Source organism: Melanotaenia boesemani, chromosome 9 (assembly GCF_017639745.1).
Source record: "Melanotaenia boesemani isolate fMelBoe1 chromosome 9, fMelBoe1.pri, whole genome shotgun sequence".
In the NCBI taxonomy this organism is placed as follows: Eukaryota; Metazoa; Chordata; class Actinopteri; order Atheriniformes; family Melanotaeniidae; genus Melanotaenia; species Melanotaenia boesemani.
The window spans coordinates 4,864,818-4,882,448 of NC_055690.1; the positions used below are offsets into that span (position 1 = coordinate 4,864,818).

Consider the following 17,631-nt stretch of genomic DNA (forward strand, 5'->3'; position numbering starts at 1 on the left):
TCCTTTCTTCTCCCACGTCCACAGACGAGCCAACTGCCAAGGACCAGATTCAACAACCCTGAGACACCTTCTTATGTACAATAAAATCTTATTCATCCTATCCTGAGGTCTCTGACATTTTGTGGGTCCAATCTGCTGAACCGTGATAGACACAGGAAATCATTCTTACCTTCAAACTGTAAAACTCCTCCATAGAGCAACAACATCCACTGTTATACATTTACACTTTGCACTACATTTACATGTTTACTGTTTATCATATTGATAATACTGTACATATTACTCTGTATCGGTTTATATAGATATTGTAACTAATTTGGAATTTTATGGATTATTTTAATTGTGATTTTTTTTTATCTATATCTAATCTTTTCTTTATTTGGTATGGAGTGACTGTGCACACAATTTCCTCTGGGATTAATAAAGGATTCTGATGTTGTTTGGAGTTGATGCATTTATTCATACAAGTCAAAGTGTCATAAGAATATAATGTGCTTAAACTGATAAATTCAGAATAGCAGACACATGTATAGACAGATCATTTAACATGCCACATGCATGGGAATAAATTCAGACTAACAAGTCAGAGGGTCCATGGTGTTCTCCCAAAAATGTAAAACTATATGTTACAGAAGAACACAAACATAATACACATAGCATGTTTAATTACCATAAAGATCTAATCAAATCAAAGAATAGATTCAGCAAGGCATATGACATGAAGACCCATGTGAAACGATAATGGCCGATGCATCGTGACTGTAAAGAGACACACATAACCAAAATGTAGCACAAAAGAAGCAGAGATGAAAAGTTACTAAAACTGAGCCACAAAGAAACCACAAAGGGACATAAAGCAATCACAATTAGACACAAGACAGAAAAAAATGTGCAGACAATGACCAATATCACACACATTACAACCATGAAGAATGTACAACCTCAATCTAAGATAGATAGATAGATAGATAGATAGATAGATAGATAAATAGATAGATAGATTACCAACAGAATGGTAAGATAAGTGAAGAAAGAGCAACATATGAGTTGTGCCTATTTAACATTATTCAGAATAGTTATGGCAGAGGGAATGAAGGATTTTTGTAGATGTTTTTCTTTGTAACGTCTCCCTGATGGTAGCAGCTGAAAGGAGGTGTAAAGTGGGTGGAGGGGTCCTCTGTGATCATGGTGGCTTTCCTGGCCACAGAGCGGCTGTACAGTTTAGACAGAGCTGTTTGGGATGACTTGATTATTTTACTGGCTATTTTACTGACTGATTGCACGGTTGAGTTTTGTTTTGAGTTTGATAGTGAGGTGGCTGAACCAGGAGGTAATATTTAAGGTGAGTACAGACTCAATCAGTGATTTGTACACCACAGTTAAAATGTCTTTACTGACACAAAAAGCCCAAAGTTTCCTGAGCAAATGGAGATGCTGCTGGGCTTTTTCGTAGACTGTATCAGCGTGCTGTCTGAAGGACATGCGTCAATTTCAGTTCCTAGATATTTAAAAACTGTAACCTGCTCCACCTGTTGGCCATGGATGCTGATGGGTGTAAACAGAGGTGGAGAGCTGTCTCTGCCCCCACAGCACAGCTCCTTGGTCGTGGCGATACTGAGCTCCAGGTACATGTCAGAGAAGGTTTGGACCAAACTGCTGACTGTCTGCTGATACTTAAACAGAGCCTGGTTGTCGGTCAGGTGGGCCACCAGGGCCATGTCATCCACGCACTTAAAAAGTTGTGTTCCTTCTCTGCTGCAGGTGATGTTGGTGTCGGCAGAAAAGAGGACAGGAGGCAAAACGCAGCCCTGTGTTAGAAACTAGTGTTAGAGATTCAAAACCATTAAAAAGAACCTGTTGACGCCTGGCCTTTTAAAAAATCCATAAGATGTGGGGTGGACCTACAGGCCAGAGAGGAAGTGCAAGGCCTTTATAGCAGGCAGCCACTCTCCCATCTTTCTGGTACTGCATACCGCCAGTGAATGTTTTAGTGGTACACAGTACCAGCCCGAACCGGCTTACTTTCCCCCCGATGCTAGTCATATCCATACATATGATGTTACACCAAATAATAATTTTTACAAACCGTTTGAAACTTTTTTCAGTTTAAAATATGTTATTTTATTAGCAAGTTTGCACTTGTACTGTACAGAATCAGTTCCACCAATGAATCATCTAATATATCTCAAATTTCTGATAGTGAAAAAGAACTAGAACTATTTCAATGTGTTGCTCAGTCCCATCACAGACTACTGCCTGCTGCACAAGGGTAGATGTATTCAATCTCAGCCTGATCACCTAAAAGGAAGAAGAAAAACAGAAATTATAAGACAAAAACAACATGTGAAAAAACTGAAAAACAGTTGAATGTATTTTGTAGTTGTTATAGATAGTAACAATAATTAAAGTCATCACAATGTAGAATGTCCAGAGTAAAAATTGTTCGCATTGCCACCCAATGAACAGATTAAATGATCTCATATTCAGGTTTTGATTATAAATGTGATATTTTTCTTAAATTTCTCTTTAAAAATGTTGAATCCTTCAATGCAATTTGTTATTCGTCATAAGCATCCAAATTTAAAAAATGATATATAGATAAGCCATTATCACAGTACACTTCAATATGGGGTAATCATCTTTTTATACATCTTTAGATGGATAGGGGGTTTAAAATATGGGCAATAAAAGGAATAATCAAAATAGAACACCTTTTTATTTATTTTGCATGGCAATATCTTCCACTACCAGACCTGACTCACCATGTGGTGATCTGTTCATAGCCCTAACCCAAAAGTCCAAGACTTAAGGCCCATTTGTGCTCCCTTATGTATGTAAATAGGTATGTCCATTTAAAACGTTTTTAAACATCGCACCATATTTCCATGCGTCTTTTACGTTGCCATATTTGTTAAGTCAGTTCATCCACTAGTGGGCAGTGCTGAGTTCAGAGTTCACTTCCGTGTTCTGACACCAGTTTCAGACAGTGGCTAGTGGTGGTAATCCACCACTATATGTTGCAATCACCCAACACGCCCATCATACTCACAAAGCCTTTCTTCAAAAGCTCCCACAGTCTCTACATTTCTACATATACTGCTCAACACTGTCCTCACAGTTTCTGATGGCATTGCTCCATTTGCTGCGTCCAGTGAAGGATCTGCAAGGCCTCCAAAAATGGACCAAATATATGCACTTAAACAACGCAGGAGACGGACAAAAGTGTCCATCCATCTGTGTATCCGTCTTCTGCATCGAGCATAAATGGGCGTTTACAGGTCCAGAACTGCTGATACAGCCAGAAATTGGTCACAAACCTTGGGTCAAAGATGAAAGCTGGCAGCACCAGAGCCTGAAGAGCCACCACCGTGTCCTAAAACACACAGTTATGAAATCACTGACATGGAGTCACACTGCTGTGTTCTCAGTTGCACAGAGAACAGATTCAACAGATTCAACAGATTTGAAGCCTTGCAGTACCTGAGTGGAGGCGAAGCCTCCGTAATGATTCTGCTGCCCAGTCAGCCACCTAACAATGCTTGATGTGTAGCCCAGGTCCTCAGCAGAGAAGGGGGCACTGAGTTTGGCCATCAGTACATAAGAACTGATTTCCACTGACAAAGAGTCAGATGTTTCTGTTGCTGTCTGAGACCAGTAGATGAAACCTCCTGAAAACAATTCATAAAGAACCAAATGTAATTTAGTCATAGTAATGGAGCCTGAATGATTTCTTCCGGGATATTCACCAACCTTCTTTTATAGCCACTGTGTCAAGGTGCTTCAGAAGGTGAGCACGGGTCTCCATGTCTCCTGCCAGTGAGAAGACGTACGCCAGCAGAGCTGAAGTGTAGGTGTTACTGAGGCCACTGATGGATTCTTTGAGGCACATCAGGCTCTTATTCACCACAGCATCCTTAGCAGATAAAATAATTATTCAATCACTGCGTCCACCAAGTTCACAGCCACAGGGGCAGGGGAAATAAAAAGCTATTACACTCAGCTGCAAATTCACAATGCATGCAGCATGGAGGGGGATGGGGGCAGGCGATAAATGAAAAGGAAAATTAATCAGGGAATTGTCATTTCAAGTTATTCTTTTTGATCAAATTAAATGGATCCAACAGCCTATAAGGATCTCCACAATGACTTGTTAGTTTAAGTCAGGTGTGTTGGAGCACGGAAATGTGGAAAACCTGCCGGATTGGTGCCCTCGAGGACCGACGTTGGCTACCCCTTCTTTAGAGGATGACGTGCTAAAAACATGATGTCAATCGGTAGGAAGTAAATGTGGAAATGTTTTGTGCAGATATTGAGTTTTAACCTCTAAAATGCAATCCAAGAAAAAATGGGGAAAAAAATAATTTATTTATTTTTATTTTGAAATCTTAATTTACTCATTAATAAAATGTAAATATTGGGGCTCTCAAATCATTAAAAATTTTAATCAGATTAATCACAACTAGCAAATTAATTAATCATGATTATTCACAATTTGCAAATATGCCTGAAATTTGTCCTTTTTTTTGTATTGTATCAACAGAAAGAGCCAGTACTACAAATATTTAATGTTAACTGACCTTCACCTGGATTAATGTCAGTGTCCAAGGGTCAGTAAATGCAGCATGTAATACATTTCTATATGATGTTCTGCATAATCTCTACCATGTTCTAGACCATAATTCTGTTCTATTCTATTCTATTCTGTTCTATTCTATTCTATAGTCATTTAGCAGATACTTTTCTCCAAAGTGACACACATGTGAGAATAAGAACAACACAAACAAGTATTCAAACAGGGCATCGTCATTAAATGGTGGTCAGACTGCTGTAATCCTGTTGGACCCAGGTGCTGTAGTGCTTGAGGCAGTGCTATTTTTATTTTATTTTTTCCCTCTTTGTAATAGTCCTTTGTTTAATTACAAAATCCCAATTTCATCACACAATATCATTTTACGCAGCTTATTCAGTGCTGAGTTGAACCAAAAAGCTGGATAAATATTTCCAACTCATTCCAGTGAGTAGAGCGTTAAGCTAAGTACGGAAATGCTCCCTAAACAGTTGAGTCTTTAGCTTGTCCTTAAAAGTGAATTACGACTCTGTGGATCGGACAGAGTTTGGTAGATCGTTCCAACACTGGGGAACAACAGAGGAAAAATGATAATCCAAAATTCATCCAGCATCATCTCACCAACCGTCTCCATGGGGATAATTTCTGTCATAAAACCAGCAGATGTGACGACTGAAGTTAAACAGTGAATATTGATGAAGAAACTGATAAAACTGATGACCTTGATAAACACATTTTTTTTTTTTATCATTGCAGTGTGTTGTGCAGCAGTGATAAAAGTCCTACAGCAGGATCATCCAAAGTAAACACCTGTTGAGAAAATAGATCATTGGCTGTTTGCTTTACACTTTTTTTCACATTAAATGATAACTTTTGTTGTAATAATCAGTCCGATATTTATTAAAATCTAGACCTAAAAAAACAGGTCTCACTTGTGCCCCCCTTTTCCTGATGAGTGCTCCTGTCTGGCCCCCCATCAGAACTTTTCTAGACCCGCCCCTGCATAGCTGGAATATAAACCCTGTCTACCACCAGCAGCTACTGTGTTAGAGAAGGTTCTGCCAACAACAACACTTCGGGGTAAATATGTGCTGTTATGAACCAAGAACTGCATTAAAAATAATATCACATTTAATTACATAAATGAGTTACCGCCATTAATGCGTTACCTTTGACAGCCTTAGTAAAAATATATTTAATAAAAATTGTTTCTGTGTATCAACTGTATACTACCATGTGATATGTCAAAATTATTGTAGTGTATTATTCTATCCATCAGGGGACAGAAGAGTATCAGGTTGTGTACAACAGGGTTTTGTGCCAAGCTCTTAAAAGAATTGATATAAAAAGTGTCTGTTTGTATCAAATATGATGCATAAAGCATTAAAGGGTTAAAGAATCATGCTGGGTTTTTCTGATGAAGAAGTCTTCTTTTGTGACAAACCGTGACCTTTCAGTTTGTTATTTAACTCTAGCCAAACGTTTATTCAGTACAAAGTCATACAGGAGGTTGAGTGTAAATAGATTTTGTGATTTTTTTACTGGGAAATGTTAGTATTATGCTTATCAAATGAGCTTTAACTAATGTAATTATTTGAATATGTAAATTTCTCATTGGAATAATGAGATATGCAAAGTAATGAAAATGGTGTCTATCTCCCGATCCAAAGAAAATTTGATCATGACAAAACTATTTCATGAACGCTGACATGGGATTCATTCTAATTATAAAACTAAGCTAATTTACCACTGGTCAGGAAGTTGGATGCTTTCTCCTTGATGGCTGGGGTCAGCTGCTGTGTGCTTTGTAGGTAATGGAGGATGTAGATGTTAGGGGCCAGAAGAGCCATGTTCTGCTCCCCACATCCATACGGCATCTGTAGCAGTCCATTCAGGTCCTTCAGAGCCCGGCCGGGAATGTCGCCTGCACAAGAACACAGATTCCCTAAAGCTGAACATGGACCCAACTTTTTATTTCAAATAGAATCTGATAGACATATATCCAATAAATTCTCCAGGATATAGTCAATATAAACAAGTCAACAAGTTCAAGGGTCATGGTTTAAATGTATGATCAAAGCATGAGACCAGAGGGAACAGAAACCTGTCTAACTTTCCAGAATTTGTTTGGCTAAGTTAACAGTTCTAAGGAGTTTGTCAGCCTACCCAGCACTGACACTGTAGCACGGGCAGATCCATCAATCACATTGTCAGGCAGTTGCATCTCCGTTTCCTCTTTCAAAGTGCTTCCTGTGAAAAGACAGAAACAATCACATTCAGGATTTAATCTCAAGCTGAAGGTCAAGTCTAAAACAAAGATGTTGCACACACTGGGTCATTGCATCATGACTGATCCAGACCAGACTGGATGTTTGAAGCTATAAATTGATTTCTGTACCCATGTTCAGCTCTTACTATACTCTAAAAAAGTCACTAAATGTAAAGAAATTTAATGGATTGAAATACATTTTTCTTATCATACAGTTTGCTGGATGTCATCAAACTTCCTTCATTTATAAAACATAATTATGGTGTCATAGTGTGAACAAATCTGACCTTTAGGACAGAGATGCCAGTTGTGTGTCTTCGTGATCTCAGTTCCTTCAGCCTGCAGAAGAGATGAGAGATGTTTATAATGACATGCAGTATAAATGTTTTAAATGCCCAAAACTGCTTTTTGGTTTTGTGTCACCAACCTTTACTCTGAGAGATCGTGTGACCACATCGATGCGTCCTCGTTCTGGGACACTGACAATCTCATTGTCACAAGAAGCATGGGACGGTACAGCCTCAGCAGTCACAGTCACATTCACAACCCCTAAAAAGATCAGTGAACATTAGCTTTTCATTTCCTTTTCTTCATTATCAAACCATTCAGTCACTCTGATGGATCTCACTGAGTTTGTAAAGATGAAAAAGAGATGTACAGGAAGTGAAGGACAGCAGTTCCTCCATCCTGTCATCCTTACCCAAGGCTGTGGGAATCATGGTCCAGCTAAGGGTCTTACGCTCGCTGCCACACAGGCAGGATGTGTACTGGTCACCAGAGAGGGGAGTGAGGGTGTAATCTGAGGAAGGGGCTGCAGTCACTTTCACCTGTTCAGGATAAACAAAATATATTTTGCAATAATTCTATAATCAGATTTATAGAAAAAAAGCATCTCTTGAAGATCACAGAAGTTCTCACTGCTACGAACTGTGGTCTAGATTTTGAATCAGCACATTGTGAATTGATTTTTTTTTTTTTCATTAATTTTGTATTTGGTGTTTTACCTCAAAAGCGGTTTATCTGCTTAATTTTCTGCTAATTTTAAATAACCAGCAGAACAAATTTTATGTGGAATATTGACGATAACCTGGAGAGTTTTGTTAATAATAATTATGGATTAGATTTATATAGCGCGTTTCAAGGCACCCAAAGCACTTTACATTGTGTATCCATTATCCATCCACTCCTCACTCATACCTGGTGATGGTAAACTACTTGTGTAGCCACAGCTGCCCTGGGGCAGACTGACAGAAACCTGCCTGCCATTCCACGCCACCACCAAACGTTCATCCACATTCATACACCAGTGATGCCGACATTAGAGGCAAGGAGGGTGAGGTGTCTTGCCCAAGGACACAACGACAGATGACTGGTGTTACATATGTGTGACACACTGGTTCCACTGTGAACAGGAAATGAACCAGTTTGTCTATATATGTATATCCACTGGTCCAAAGTCATGTCAAATTCCATGGTTGTAGATGTGATATGGTTAAGTATCCAATTGCTCTTTTATTTCTGTTAGCTGCCACTCATTGCCGCCACCTGGGGCTCATCCTGCATGTAAATTCCTGCCCTGTGTTGCCTGCTCGAAATGGCCAGAACTGACACACCTTCATCTCCTTCCCTCTGGTTGGCTCATCGCTGGTCCAATCCCTGCTCAGTCATCGGCAACTGTTTGGCACAGACAGTTTGCTCTTGGCTTGTTGGACTTTGGTGACTTGGATTGTGTGCTAGTTGGTGGTAATTTGTGTAGATAGACTAGTGTTATCCAACAGTGTTAGAACTGTTGGACTTTATGTTGTTAGCGTTACAGCGGTGCTGCTTAGGTAATTTAAAATTGTTAAACTTAGAATGTGTTAGGCTAGTTTAATTTGATCGATTTTAAGCTACTGGAGCTGCTCCACCTTTTGTTAACATAGATTAGTAGGCCAGTTTTTCATTCACCTGTTTGGTTAGTCTTGGTTTTGTTGGCTGATTTTGAGTTAGACCTTAGTGGTTTTATTGTGTTTTTACTTTGAGCAGCTTTGCTAAACCCAGCACTTGTCATTACCACCATTTGTTTGTTCTCCTTTTCCTCTTACAACAAAAAATCTCCTTTCTTCCTTTATTAACATCTGTCCACAGTTCATTTCTTTTTGTTACACCTTTTCATACCCCTGTATTGGGTCGTAACATGCATCACTGACATCCACTGTAAAACATGCCTTGCATTTTAAAGCTTTCTCAACTACTTATTCTTTAGTTAGGAAATCGGTATTCCATCCATCCATTTTTTGTACTCGCTTATTCCATTGCAGGATCACGGGTTGCTGGAGCCTAATCCAACAGCTATGAGGTGAGAGGCAGGATACATCCTGGACAGGTCACCAGTCCATAGCAAACAATAGTTCACACAGAAAGGCTAAGATTGAGACAACCAGGAACCTTCTTGCTGTGAGGCAAACGTGTTAACCATAACACCTTAGTGCAGCCCAGGAAGTCTAAAGAATTCAAGAAGAACTTTGAGTGAGTGCTTTCCAAATAACAAGCCCTGGATCACCAGTGACCTGAAAAAGACGGGAAACATCAAAAAGAAAGCCTTTAGGGATGGAGACAGGGACTTGTTGTTGACAACACAAAACAACTCAAAACAAAGGTTAAGTAGTGCATAGGCGACTACAGGACAAAGTTAAAGTCAGCTCCAGCAGAACAACATGAGGGATGTGTGGTCAGGAATGAAAAAGATAACCGGCTTAGAGGTAAAAGAGGAGCAGACTGATGGAGGTCTGGACAGACCTAATGAGCTGGACATGTTGTTCAAGGTTCAGTTCACCCCTGGCCTTCAGCCCAACAGACCACGCTCCATGAGCCCACATCTTACCTGTTACGCCTCCACTCTGTCACCCTGCAGCTCAGTCATGGACCTTAACACATCCTCATCTCTCTGCATTTCAGAACATACTGTAGTATCAGTGATGGACAAGACGTTGAGTACAGAGAACTGGTCAGTCAGTTTGTAAGATGTTGCAAAAACAATAACCTCATTTTGAACACAAACAAAACAAGAGCTGATTATTGATTTCAGGAGGAACAAGAGTAAACAAAACACTGTTTACATCCTTTGGGGAGGAGAGGTGGAGGTGGTGGAGGAATACAAGTACCTTGGAGTTCATCTGGACATCAAACTATATGGAAAATGCAGCACACTAGAGCTGAATGCAGAGCAAGGTATGCTTCAAAACAATAGTTTTTATTGATGAATTAAAACTTTTAGCTCAAGAAATATTGACCGGATAAACTTGCCTCCTGTGGTTCTTTTTTTTTTTGCATGAGATGAACGCTATGTGTGCTAATGGGGGCGCATTGCAGTTCACACTGAGCAGCTGGTCAGTGCTCTTTATGTACTTACAGTGGTCATTAATGCCCTTACGAGAGGGATCGAAGATGGGGTACAAGCGGTGGTGAGGGCTCAATGCCAATAGAACCAGAGCGCAGCAGCAACAGCCCATCCTGCGTAACGGCATTCAACACAGCAACACAGCCATGTGTTTCAAAATTCTTCCAAAAGTATTTAGACGAGCGGCAAAGATCTCTGTTGTATTTCATGGTGTCTACACGTCCTCCTTGCAACAATAACTGCAGCCATTTGTGTGTAAAGTTGTGCCAGTTTGCACCTGCCTTGCAAACATACTAAATATAGATACAAAAATAGCCACTGCAATCAGTTTCATGTTTGGCTTATCAGATTGCTTGTGTTACCATGATCTATTTACATCTGTTCCTACCAATATTCTGGGCTTTCTGGCAGAGATGCTTATATTGCATATTCATCAAAGCAAACACACAAAATGGATTGAGTGCATTGTTTTGTCCATTTAATCCTCAGTGCGTTTAGTTAGTAAATCAGCTGCAACATGTTTTTGCGTGTGCTATTAGGTTTGCACACGTTTTAAACCTTTAGTGAATCAGGGCCTATGAGTCCAAAATTAAGACAGATTGGGTGAAAACAGAGCACAAAAGTGTGAATTACCATTAATCCTAAATGGTAAATTAACTCTTGCTAAACATCACTGCTAACAGTGTCACTGTGATCAGGTTGGGCTGTAATTGAGAGGTGTATCATAAAATCATCATTACCACGATGCAGCTGGTCAGGTAGTTGAAAACAGTCGCCTTCAGTTCAAAGTTCTCCCCCCGGACGATGGAGTAGGGCAGCGTGAGCTCGAGGAAGAAGGGCTGGAAGACGGTAAGCTTCGAATGAGGAGCCAATCCGAAGCCTCGAGGGGACAAACAGAAAGTCTCTGTCTCCCAGGTGGTGATGGTGTCTGGGACGGTGAAGGACACATCCTTCTTTCCAGACTCTCTGGATTGGGAGATAGACATCAACACATTCTGTCAGGTGGTAAAACAAACTTAAAAAAAGTCATATCAGTCATAAATACTCGCACTGATGTGTGTCTTGTGTAAATATTGATTTCTTTGTTACATATGTTACATTGACTGATTGTTAAAGATATTCTGCTATTATTTACATGTGGTTTGCATGACTAAATATTACCGTGCAGAGAACAGTTTAGGTATTTTAGTTGTTTTTATCCTTTGGCATTCCACTGGGTTGCAAGTGGGACACTTTGGGTACTCCTTCAAGATTACAGGAATGCCAAGGGGTAGCATAGTCCAATTATTCTCCCTGTCTTTGAAAGGTGTTTACATCTCAACTGGACTTGGTAGGTTTGTTTCTTTTCCTATGCTGAGCCCTGTTTTGGGGAAAAAGAGCTATAGGACTGCTGCAATCTCAAGCAGACCTGAATCTCAACCCTGAATTGGACTAAGTGGTAAAGATGAGTGAATGATTTGTATCTTATAATACCTCTGGTGATCATCTTATACCCTATCTGAGAGTGGAAAATGTCTGGGCCTGTCAGGGGTGGGGTTCAGTAAGTTTTACTTCACTCCTTTTCAAACATCAGTGTATAATTCTTATTTTGCATAGTTTGAACTGTACAGCTACTGTTCTGCATCTTTTTCTGTTTGTTTTATTCTTGGAACACTTCGTTAAATCACTGTTACACGCACCACTGTCAGCACAGGTGTTTTCTGTGTGTGATTAACTTGTTCTGTTTTCCTCTTCAGTGACTGTCTGGGGGGGGGGCAGTGTCCTGGCTGCCATCACCAATGAGAAGCATGCGTCTGCAGATGCAGAGACTTGTGGACCTGCAGACCCCCCGTCTTTTCCTGACAGCACCCTCTATTTCACTGCAGATCATTGATGATCAGATAGTAATTATTAAATATGAATGTCATTGTTTTATGCCATCAAACTATTTTGACACTGTGTTACTGGAATAAGATTTGCCACTTTTTACCACCACAGATTGAAAGGTACACCACATATCAGTGTATGTTAAGCTAGTGGGTAGTTTAGCTTGTTGGAAATGGCTGCAAATTTTTTTGACATTTTTAACCAAATTGGTGCTAAGATTTTACCTGCATCATGTGTTTTTATTGTTCACCATTTTAACAACAAACTAAAATCAGCCATTGACTCAGCAGCTCCACTTAAAACAAAACCATCAGGAACACTGCGGAGAATTCAGGAGTTAAAAGGAAGCTGCAGGAGAGCGAAGAGGAAATGGAGAAAAAAAAAAAAAAAAAAAAAATCGTTCATCATGAAATTTTAAGGGAAAAGCTCAAAATTTAATAATTCAGTAAAACAGGCAAGAAGCCTCTATTTCTCAACGAAATGTTGATTTTAAGAGACCTAAAGTGTTGTTTTTACCTGGGGAAACGCTACAGAATTTTGTCCTGGATGATGAAAAGATGCTTGGTCGATTGTCGCCGGTTGTATCCTTCTCACCTTTTTCACCCCTGACCTGTTTCAATGTCTCATGCTCTGTTTATTGTCTACTCAGATCAGTACAGCCCACCACAGCGTCCTTACTGGCATATATCATGTGATATATGTTTTACCTCAGCTGTTAACAAATGTGTACGATTCAAGAGGGAATATGCAGTTGCAAGGTAAAAGAGTTGTACCTAACAGACATTTATTGTTATTGAAGTTCAATATAAAGCTTAATCTCAAGTTTTACCACAGTGTTATTGAAGAAGCCGAGATGCTCACCCGACTTGCACCAGGTCCCATATCCAAGTCTCAGGGAAGAAAGAGCGGACTGTTTCTATTGGTTCAGCATCCATAGGAGAGAATGTTCGAGCAGAACCAGGTCTACCTGGAGATCGTTCCATTGAACCTACTCCATGAACACCATAAATACCACGTAGACCTTAAAGAAAATAGTAGAAAGTTAAACAGCAGGAAACACAGATAGTGATACACATAATTATTAGAATTTTGACAAATATTTGGTGTGACACTTAACAGAAAATGATTAAAATGTTGACGTACCTCTATAGTATTCTTTTCCCATGAATTTGAGGCATGTGGGCAGCTTTAAGATCAAGTTTGTAGCCATCTTCAGTCCTACATTCTACACAATCCAACAACAAACATTCAACATTACAGTTATGAAGGTTATGTTTTATGGGAATTCACAGGTTTATTCTATACAACATTTTTATATTGTATAGCTGTTGTTAAAGACAGTGTTTCTCAGTCCAGATCCTCAGGACCCACTGCTCTGCATGGATGTGTTCCTACTCTGACACACCTGATTAAGATTAATGAACTTCCTCATCAAGATTTTTGCAAGCCTGTTATGAGCAATTCATTTTATTCAGGTGTGTTAAATATCACTATTCCCTTTAAAACAAATATCCCTAGGGTTGCCTCTACAACATGCAGGGCCTGAGTACCTGGATTGAGAAACACTGGTCTAAGACATACCTCAAAAACTCTTTGGGCAGCATTTGTGTCTTCTTCAGGATATGGATATGGCAAAACGGATCTTTTTGGTCTCACGTGTAAACACTCTATGGGATCTCGAATCTCATACGGGATATAAGACACCCTCCTGACATGTGGCATGTGAAATATCTGAAAGGAAAAACAAGGTTCGAAGTTAAAAACAGACAAATATTGTTGTGTGGAGTTCTGACAATTGAACAAAATGCTTATAAGGTCTAAGGTCTTCTTTTTTCTGTCCTGAGGACACTAAGACACAAAGATGCCCCAAATTTCTATTTTTAGTGGAACGACCACTGTATAAATTTTGGAGCTGCACCAGAGCTTCGGAGCTTGTTCTACTGTCCCTGAAACTTCGTAAATTCAGCGACCATTACAATGACAGGAGTTACATTATTACACTGTATTCAGCTTTCATCTGTATTATTATTATTATTATTATTATTGTCATCTTTTAGAGTTTGTTGTTTGATTTGCATAATAAAAAAAACAACTTTGAACCACAATCAACCTTAGGAGTTTCCTGCACTTTATCAACAGTGTGGAACTTAAATTCACAAGATGTTCAATCCCATTGCCATCTGATATTTCCTATCAAACAAATGAATGCTGCTTACATCAAATCAAACGTCAGCATATAGTAAAATTTGCTAGTTTCGTTTGATCTTCCTAAACCTGTTGCGATTTTCTGTCAGTGTGAACAGAACACATGCAAAAGACTGTTTCCTCCATCTCGCCGGCAAGCGTTGCATACTCGCTGTTTGAGGGCTGAACGGTCTACTCGCCCTCCACGCTTTGAGGATTGGGACGGCCCACACTAACCCTCCATGCAAACGGAGGGCTAGTGTGTAGGGGTCATTTGGTATTGAGCCCAAATGTAACTGCAGCTGGTACCAGCAGTTACCTTCTCTACATTTAGTGTCTTCCAGGCTCCTTGATGAGAACGCTCTGATCAATGGCACTTAAACCACACAGAGAGTCTGGCTAAGCTGTCAGCTGCATTTTGGTTTGCTCTCCTGCGACAGCTGATGATCAGGAAAACTCCAGCGACACCTGGCACAGACAAGACACAGCGTTTATAATTTACTGATATAAGACGAAAACTTACCTCCTACTAAGTCCTATTGGAAAACAAAAAAACAACTGATTTGTAAAAGATTGGGGAAAAAGAGATAAAGACAGAAATAAATCAATAAAAGAGGAAATATAAATAAAAATGAAACAAACAACATGAAAGCAGTTTGTTTTCATACTTTCTTTCATATATTGTTATTAAGGCTGTCAAAATTAAGGATTTATGTAATTATGTTACAACAGGACGGAACAGAAGAAGGCAACGGGGGTTGAGGAAGTCAGGAACGGAGAGGGAGTGAGTCCAATAGGTGTGTAGAGTAATGTCCGACAGGGAATGACTGTGGTGCTGGGGTAGATAAGGGCTGGTGAACAATGGGCGGCAGGTATGACTGGTTGGGCCTGATTGGAGTGGATGAAGTAGACACAGGTGTGGAGAATCAGGGGACTGCTGCTGGAGTGGCAAGACAGGCTGTGACAGTACCCCCCTCTCCAGACGGCCGGATTCCAGACTGCCCGGGAGGACGGCAGGAAGGCTGCGACGACAGGAGCTGGATTTCTGGCGGACGACCACAAGGAAGAAACAACCACAAACCGGGATCAGGCGGTCGACCTGGAGGGCGAGCAGACCTGGGCCGGGTCTGGGATCTGACCTCTGGAGGGCGACCAGGAGGATGAGCAGACTTGGGCAGGTCACGGAAGGAGGACGAGCTGACCTGGAGCGGATCTCTGGAGGGCGACCCAGAGGACGGGCAGACCTGGAGCGGACCTCTGGCGGACGGGCCGGCTGAGACCAGGACTCTGGAAGCAGACCCGGACGACAAGCAGACTGGATCTCTGGCGGCGGATGCCGGAGAGCAGGGACTGACCGTTGCTGTGGCGTCGGACGCTGTAGAGCAGGAGCTGACCGGGGAGCAGGAGTTGGACGCTGAGAAGCTAGAGAGGACCTCGCAGCTGGTGTCGGACGCTGCAGCGCTGGGTAGGGCCTCGGAGATGGTGCTGGACGCTGCGGCGCAGGGCAGGACCTTGGAGCAGGTATGGGGTGCTGAAGCACTGGAGACACTGGCGTGGAAGCCGGGGGTGGACGCTGGAGACACTGGTGTGGAAGCCGGGGGGGGGGACGCTGGAGACACTGGCGTGGAAGCCGGAGGAGACGTGGATGGTGCTCTTAACTCCACACTCTCCAATTGAGCCTCCATATAAACCTCCCAAGCCTCCTCTACCAGTTGGGCCAAATCCGGGAACGTGAGGAGGAGGGTTGGTCTGGCTTCCAGCTTGGTCACCAGATCCATTGCCACCTGTATCCTCCCCAGGGGTCCAGGGGACTCGGCGAGTGTGTCCATATAAGTCATCACTGCTGTGAGAACTGTTCCAAAATCATTGGGAAAGAGGGAGATCGCCAGGTCCGGCACCAATTTATCGAGGACACGTTCTCTCTAAATCATTTTGTTGTGGTCGAACATCCTGTTACAACAGGACGGAACAGGAGAAGGCAACGGGGGTTGAGGAAGTCAGGAACAGAGAGGAAGTGAGTCCAATAGGTGTGTAGAGTAATGTCCAACAGGGAATGACTGTGGTACTGGGGTAGATAAGGGCTGGTGAACAATGGGCGACAGGTGTGACTGGTTGGGCCTGATTGGAATGGATGAAGTAGACACAGGTGTGGAGAATCAGGGGACTGCTGCTGGAGTGGCAAGACAGGCTGTGACAAATTAACTGTGTTCAATTTTTTTTAAACAAATTTAATGTATGTGCAGCGTCCGTCATTTATGACGGTGAGGCATGGAGGTGATCAGCAATAACAAGATCAGCTGGCTATGGATGGATTTGATAGTGTCACACTCACAGGGGATGAGGACTTTGTAACACTTGCACTTTTCTTGCATTTTTTTTAAAGAACTTTTCACAGAGTTTTGTACAAACATCTCTGTTCTGGTCTTCTGGGTGTCAGATTTACCCCAAATAATTTTTTTCGGAAACACTAGCAAAAGTAGGCAACATTTACCAGTCTCATGTTAATCAGACCAGTCACTGTTTATCCTCTGTTGGGGATAAAATATAGGTTTATGAGATTTGTAAATCATTGCATTATGTTTTTATTGATATTTTACAGAGTGTCCCAACTTTTGTGGAATTGAGGCTGTTCATCTAGAAAGTTTGAATGCAGAGATTCTGGTAACTTGTTGAATGTCATTGTTTTCCAGATGTTACCACTTGCCTTCTTCTTCCACTGACCTTATTCTTGAAGCACTTCTCAGTAAAGAAGTCGGCCTTGTGAGCAGTCACATTCATGCTGGGGAGGATGGCATAAGCCACAACCTGGAACTCCGGAGCCATGTCTGGGGATACTTTCAACTTGAATGACACTTCTCCTTCATTCACTAGAAAAGCAAACCAAGTCTTATATATTTTATATCCTTTGATAGTCATTGTCCTTAACATGAATCCAGAGTTTAATAAAACTGATTTAACTTTCCTTGATCATTTAAATTTCAGAAAGAAGAATACCACACAAGTTGCTTTGTACACACTTTGATTATCTTGAACTTGGAACTGTTTTTGTCCTTGCATGATGATGGCTCCTCTGGATAAGACCTGTGGAGGTTGATGTAAGAAAGTAAAACACAAAAATTAGTCAAAAGAACACTTTAACTTTATTCCTCAATGTTTTTTCCACAATTCTAGTGAATTATATTTGGAAGTTTATGGAAATGTTCCTCTAGAAAAAAAAAATCTGGATCCACCACATCCATGTTTTAAACACACAGTGGCGTAAACATTAGCTTGAAACATTTGTTTTAAAACAGTTTTAAATCCATCAGACGATTGTATTTCACTGAATGTGTTCAGCAAAAAATGAGACAATTACTGAACGCTGTG

The 17,631-nt window shown here is 40.9% G+C and overlaps 1 protein-coding gene and 1 long non-coding RNA gene across 2 annotated transcripts; both read right to left on the reverse strand.

Moving 5' to 3' along the window:
- Positions 1-2,294: 2,294 nt before the first annotated feature.
- LOC121646074 (alpha-2-macroglobulin-like protein 1) lies at positions 2,295-17,088 on the reverse strand. Its single transcript, XM_041994957.1, is given in 16 exon segments — positions 2,295-2,298; positions 3,318-3,373; positions 3,481-3,668; positions 3,751-3,930; positions 6,315-6,491; positions 6,734-6,817; positions 7,124-7,175; positions 7,264-7,385; positions 7,537-7,663; positions 10,956-11,181; positions 12,943-13,102; positions 13,225-13,306; positions 13,663-13,812; positions 14,585-14,604; positions 14,607-14,733; positions 16,987-17,088. Coding segments are annotated over 16 exon segments (1,857 nt in total).
- Positions 8,721-9,017, reverse strand: LOC121645483. The gene is made up of 2 exons (XR_006011441.1): positions 8,984-9,017; positions 8,721-8,915 (listed from the first exon to the last, which is right to left on the reverse strand). It is a non-coding gene; the product is annotated as an uncharacterized LOC121645483 (long non-coding RNA).
- Positions 17,089-17,631: the final 543 nt, after the last annotated feature.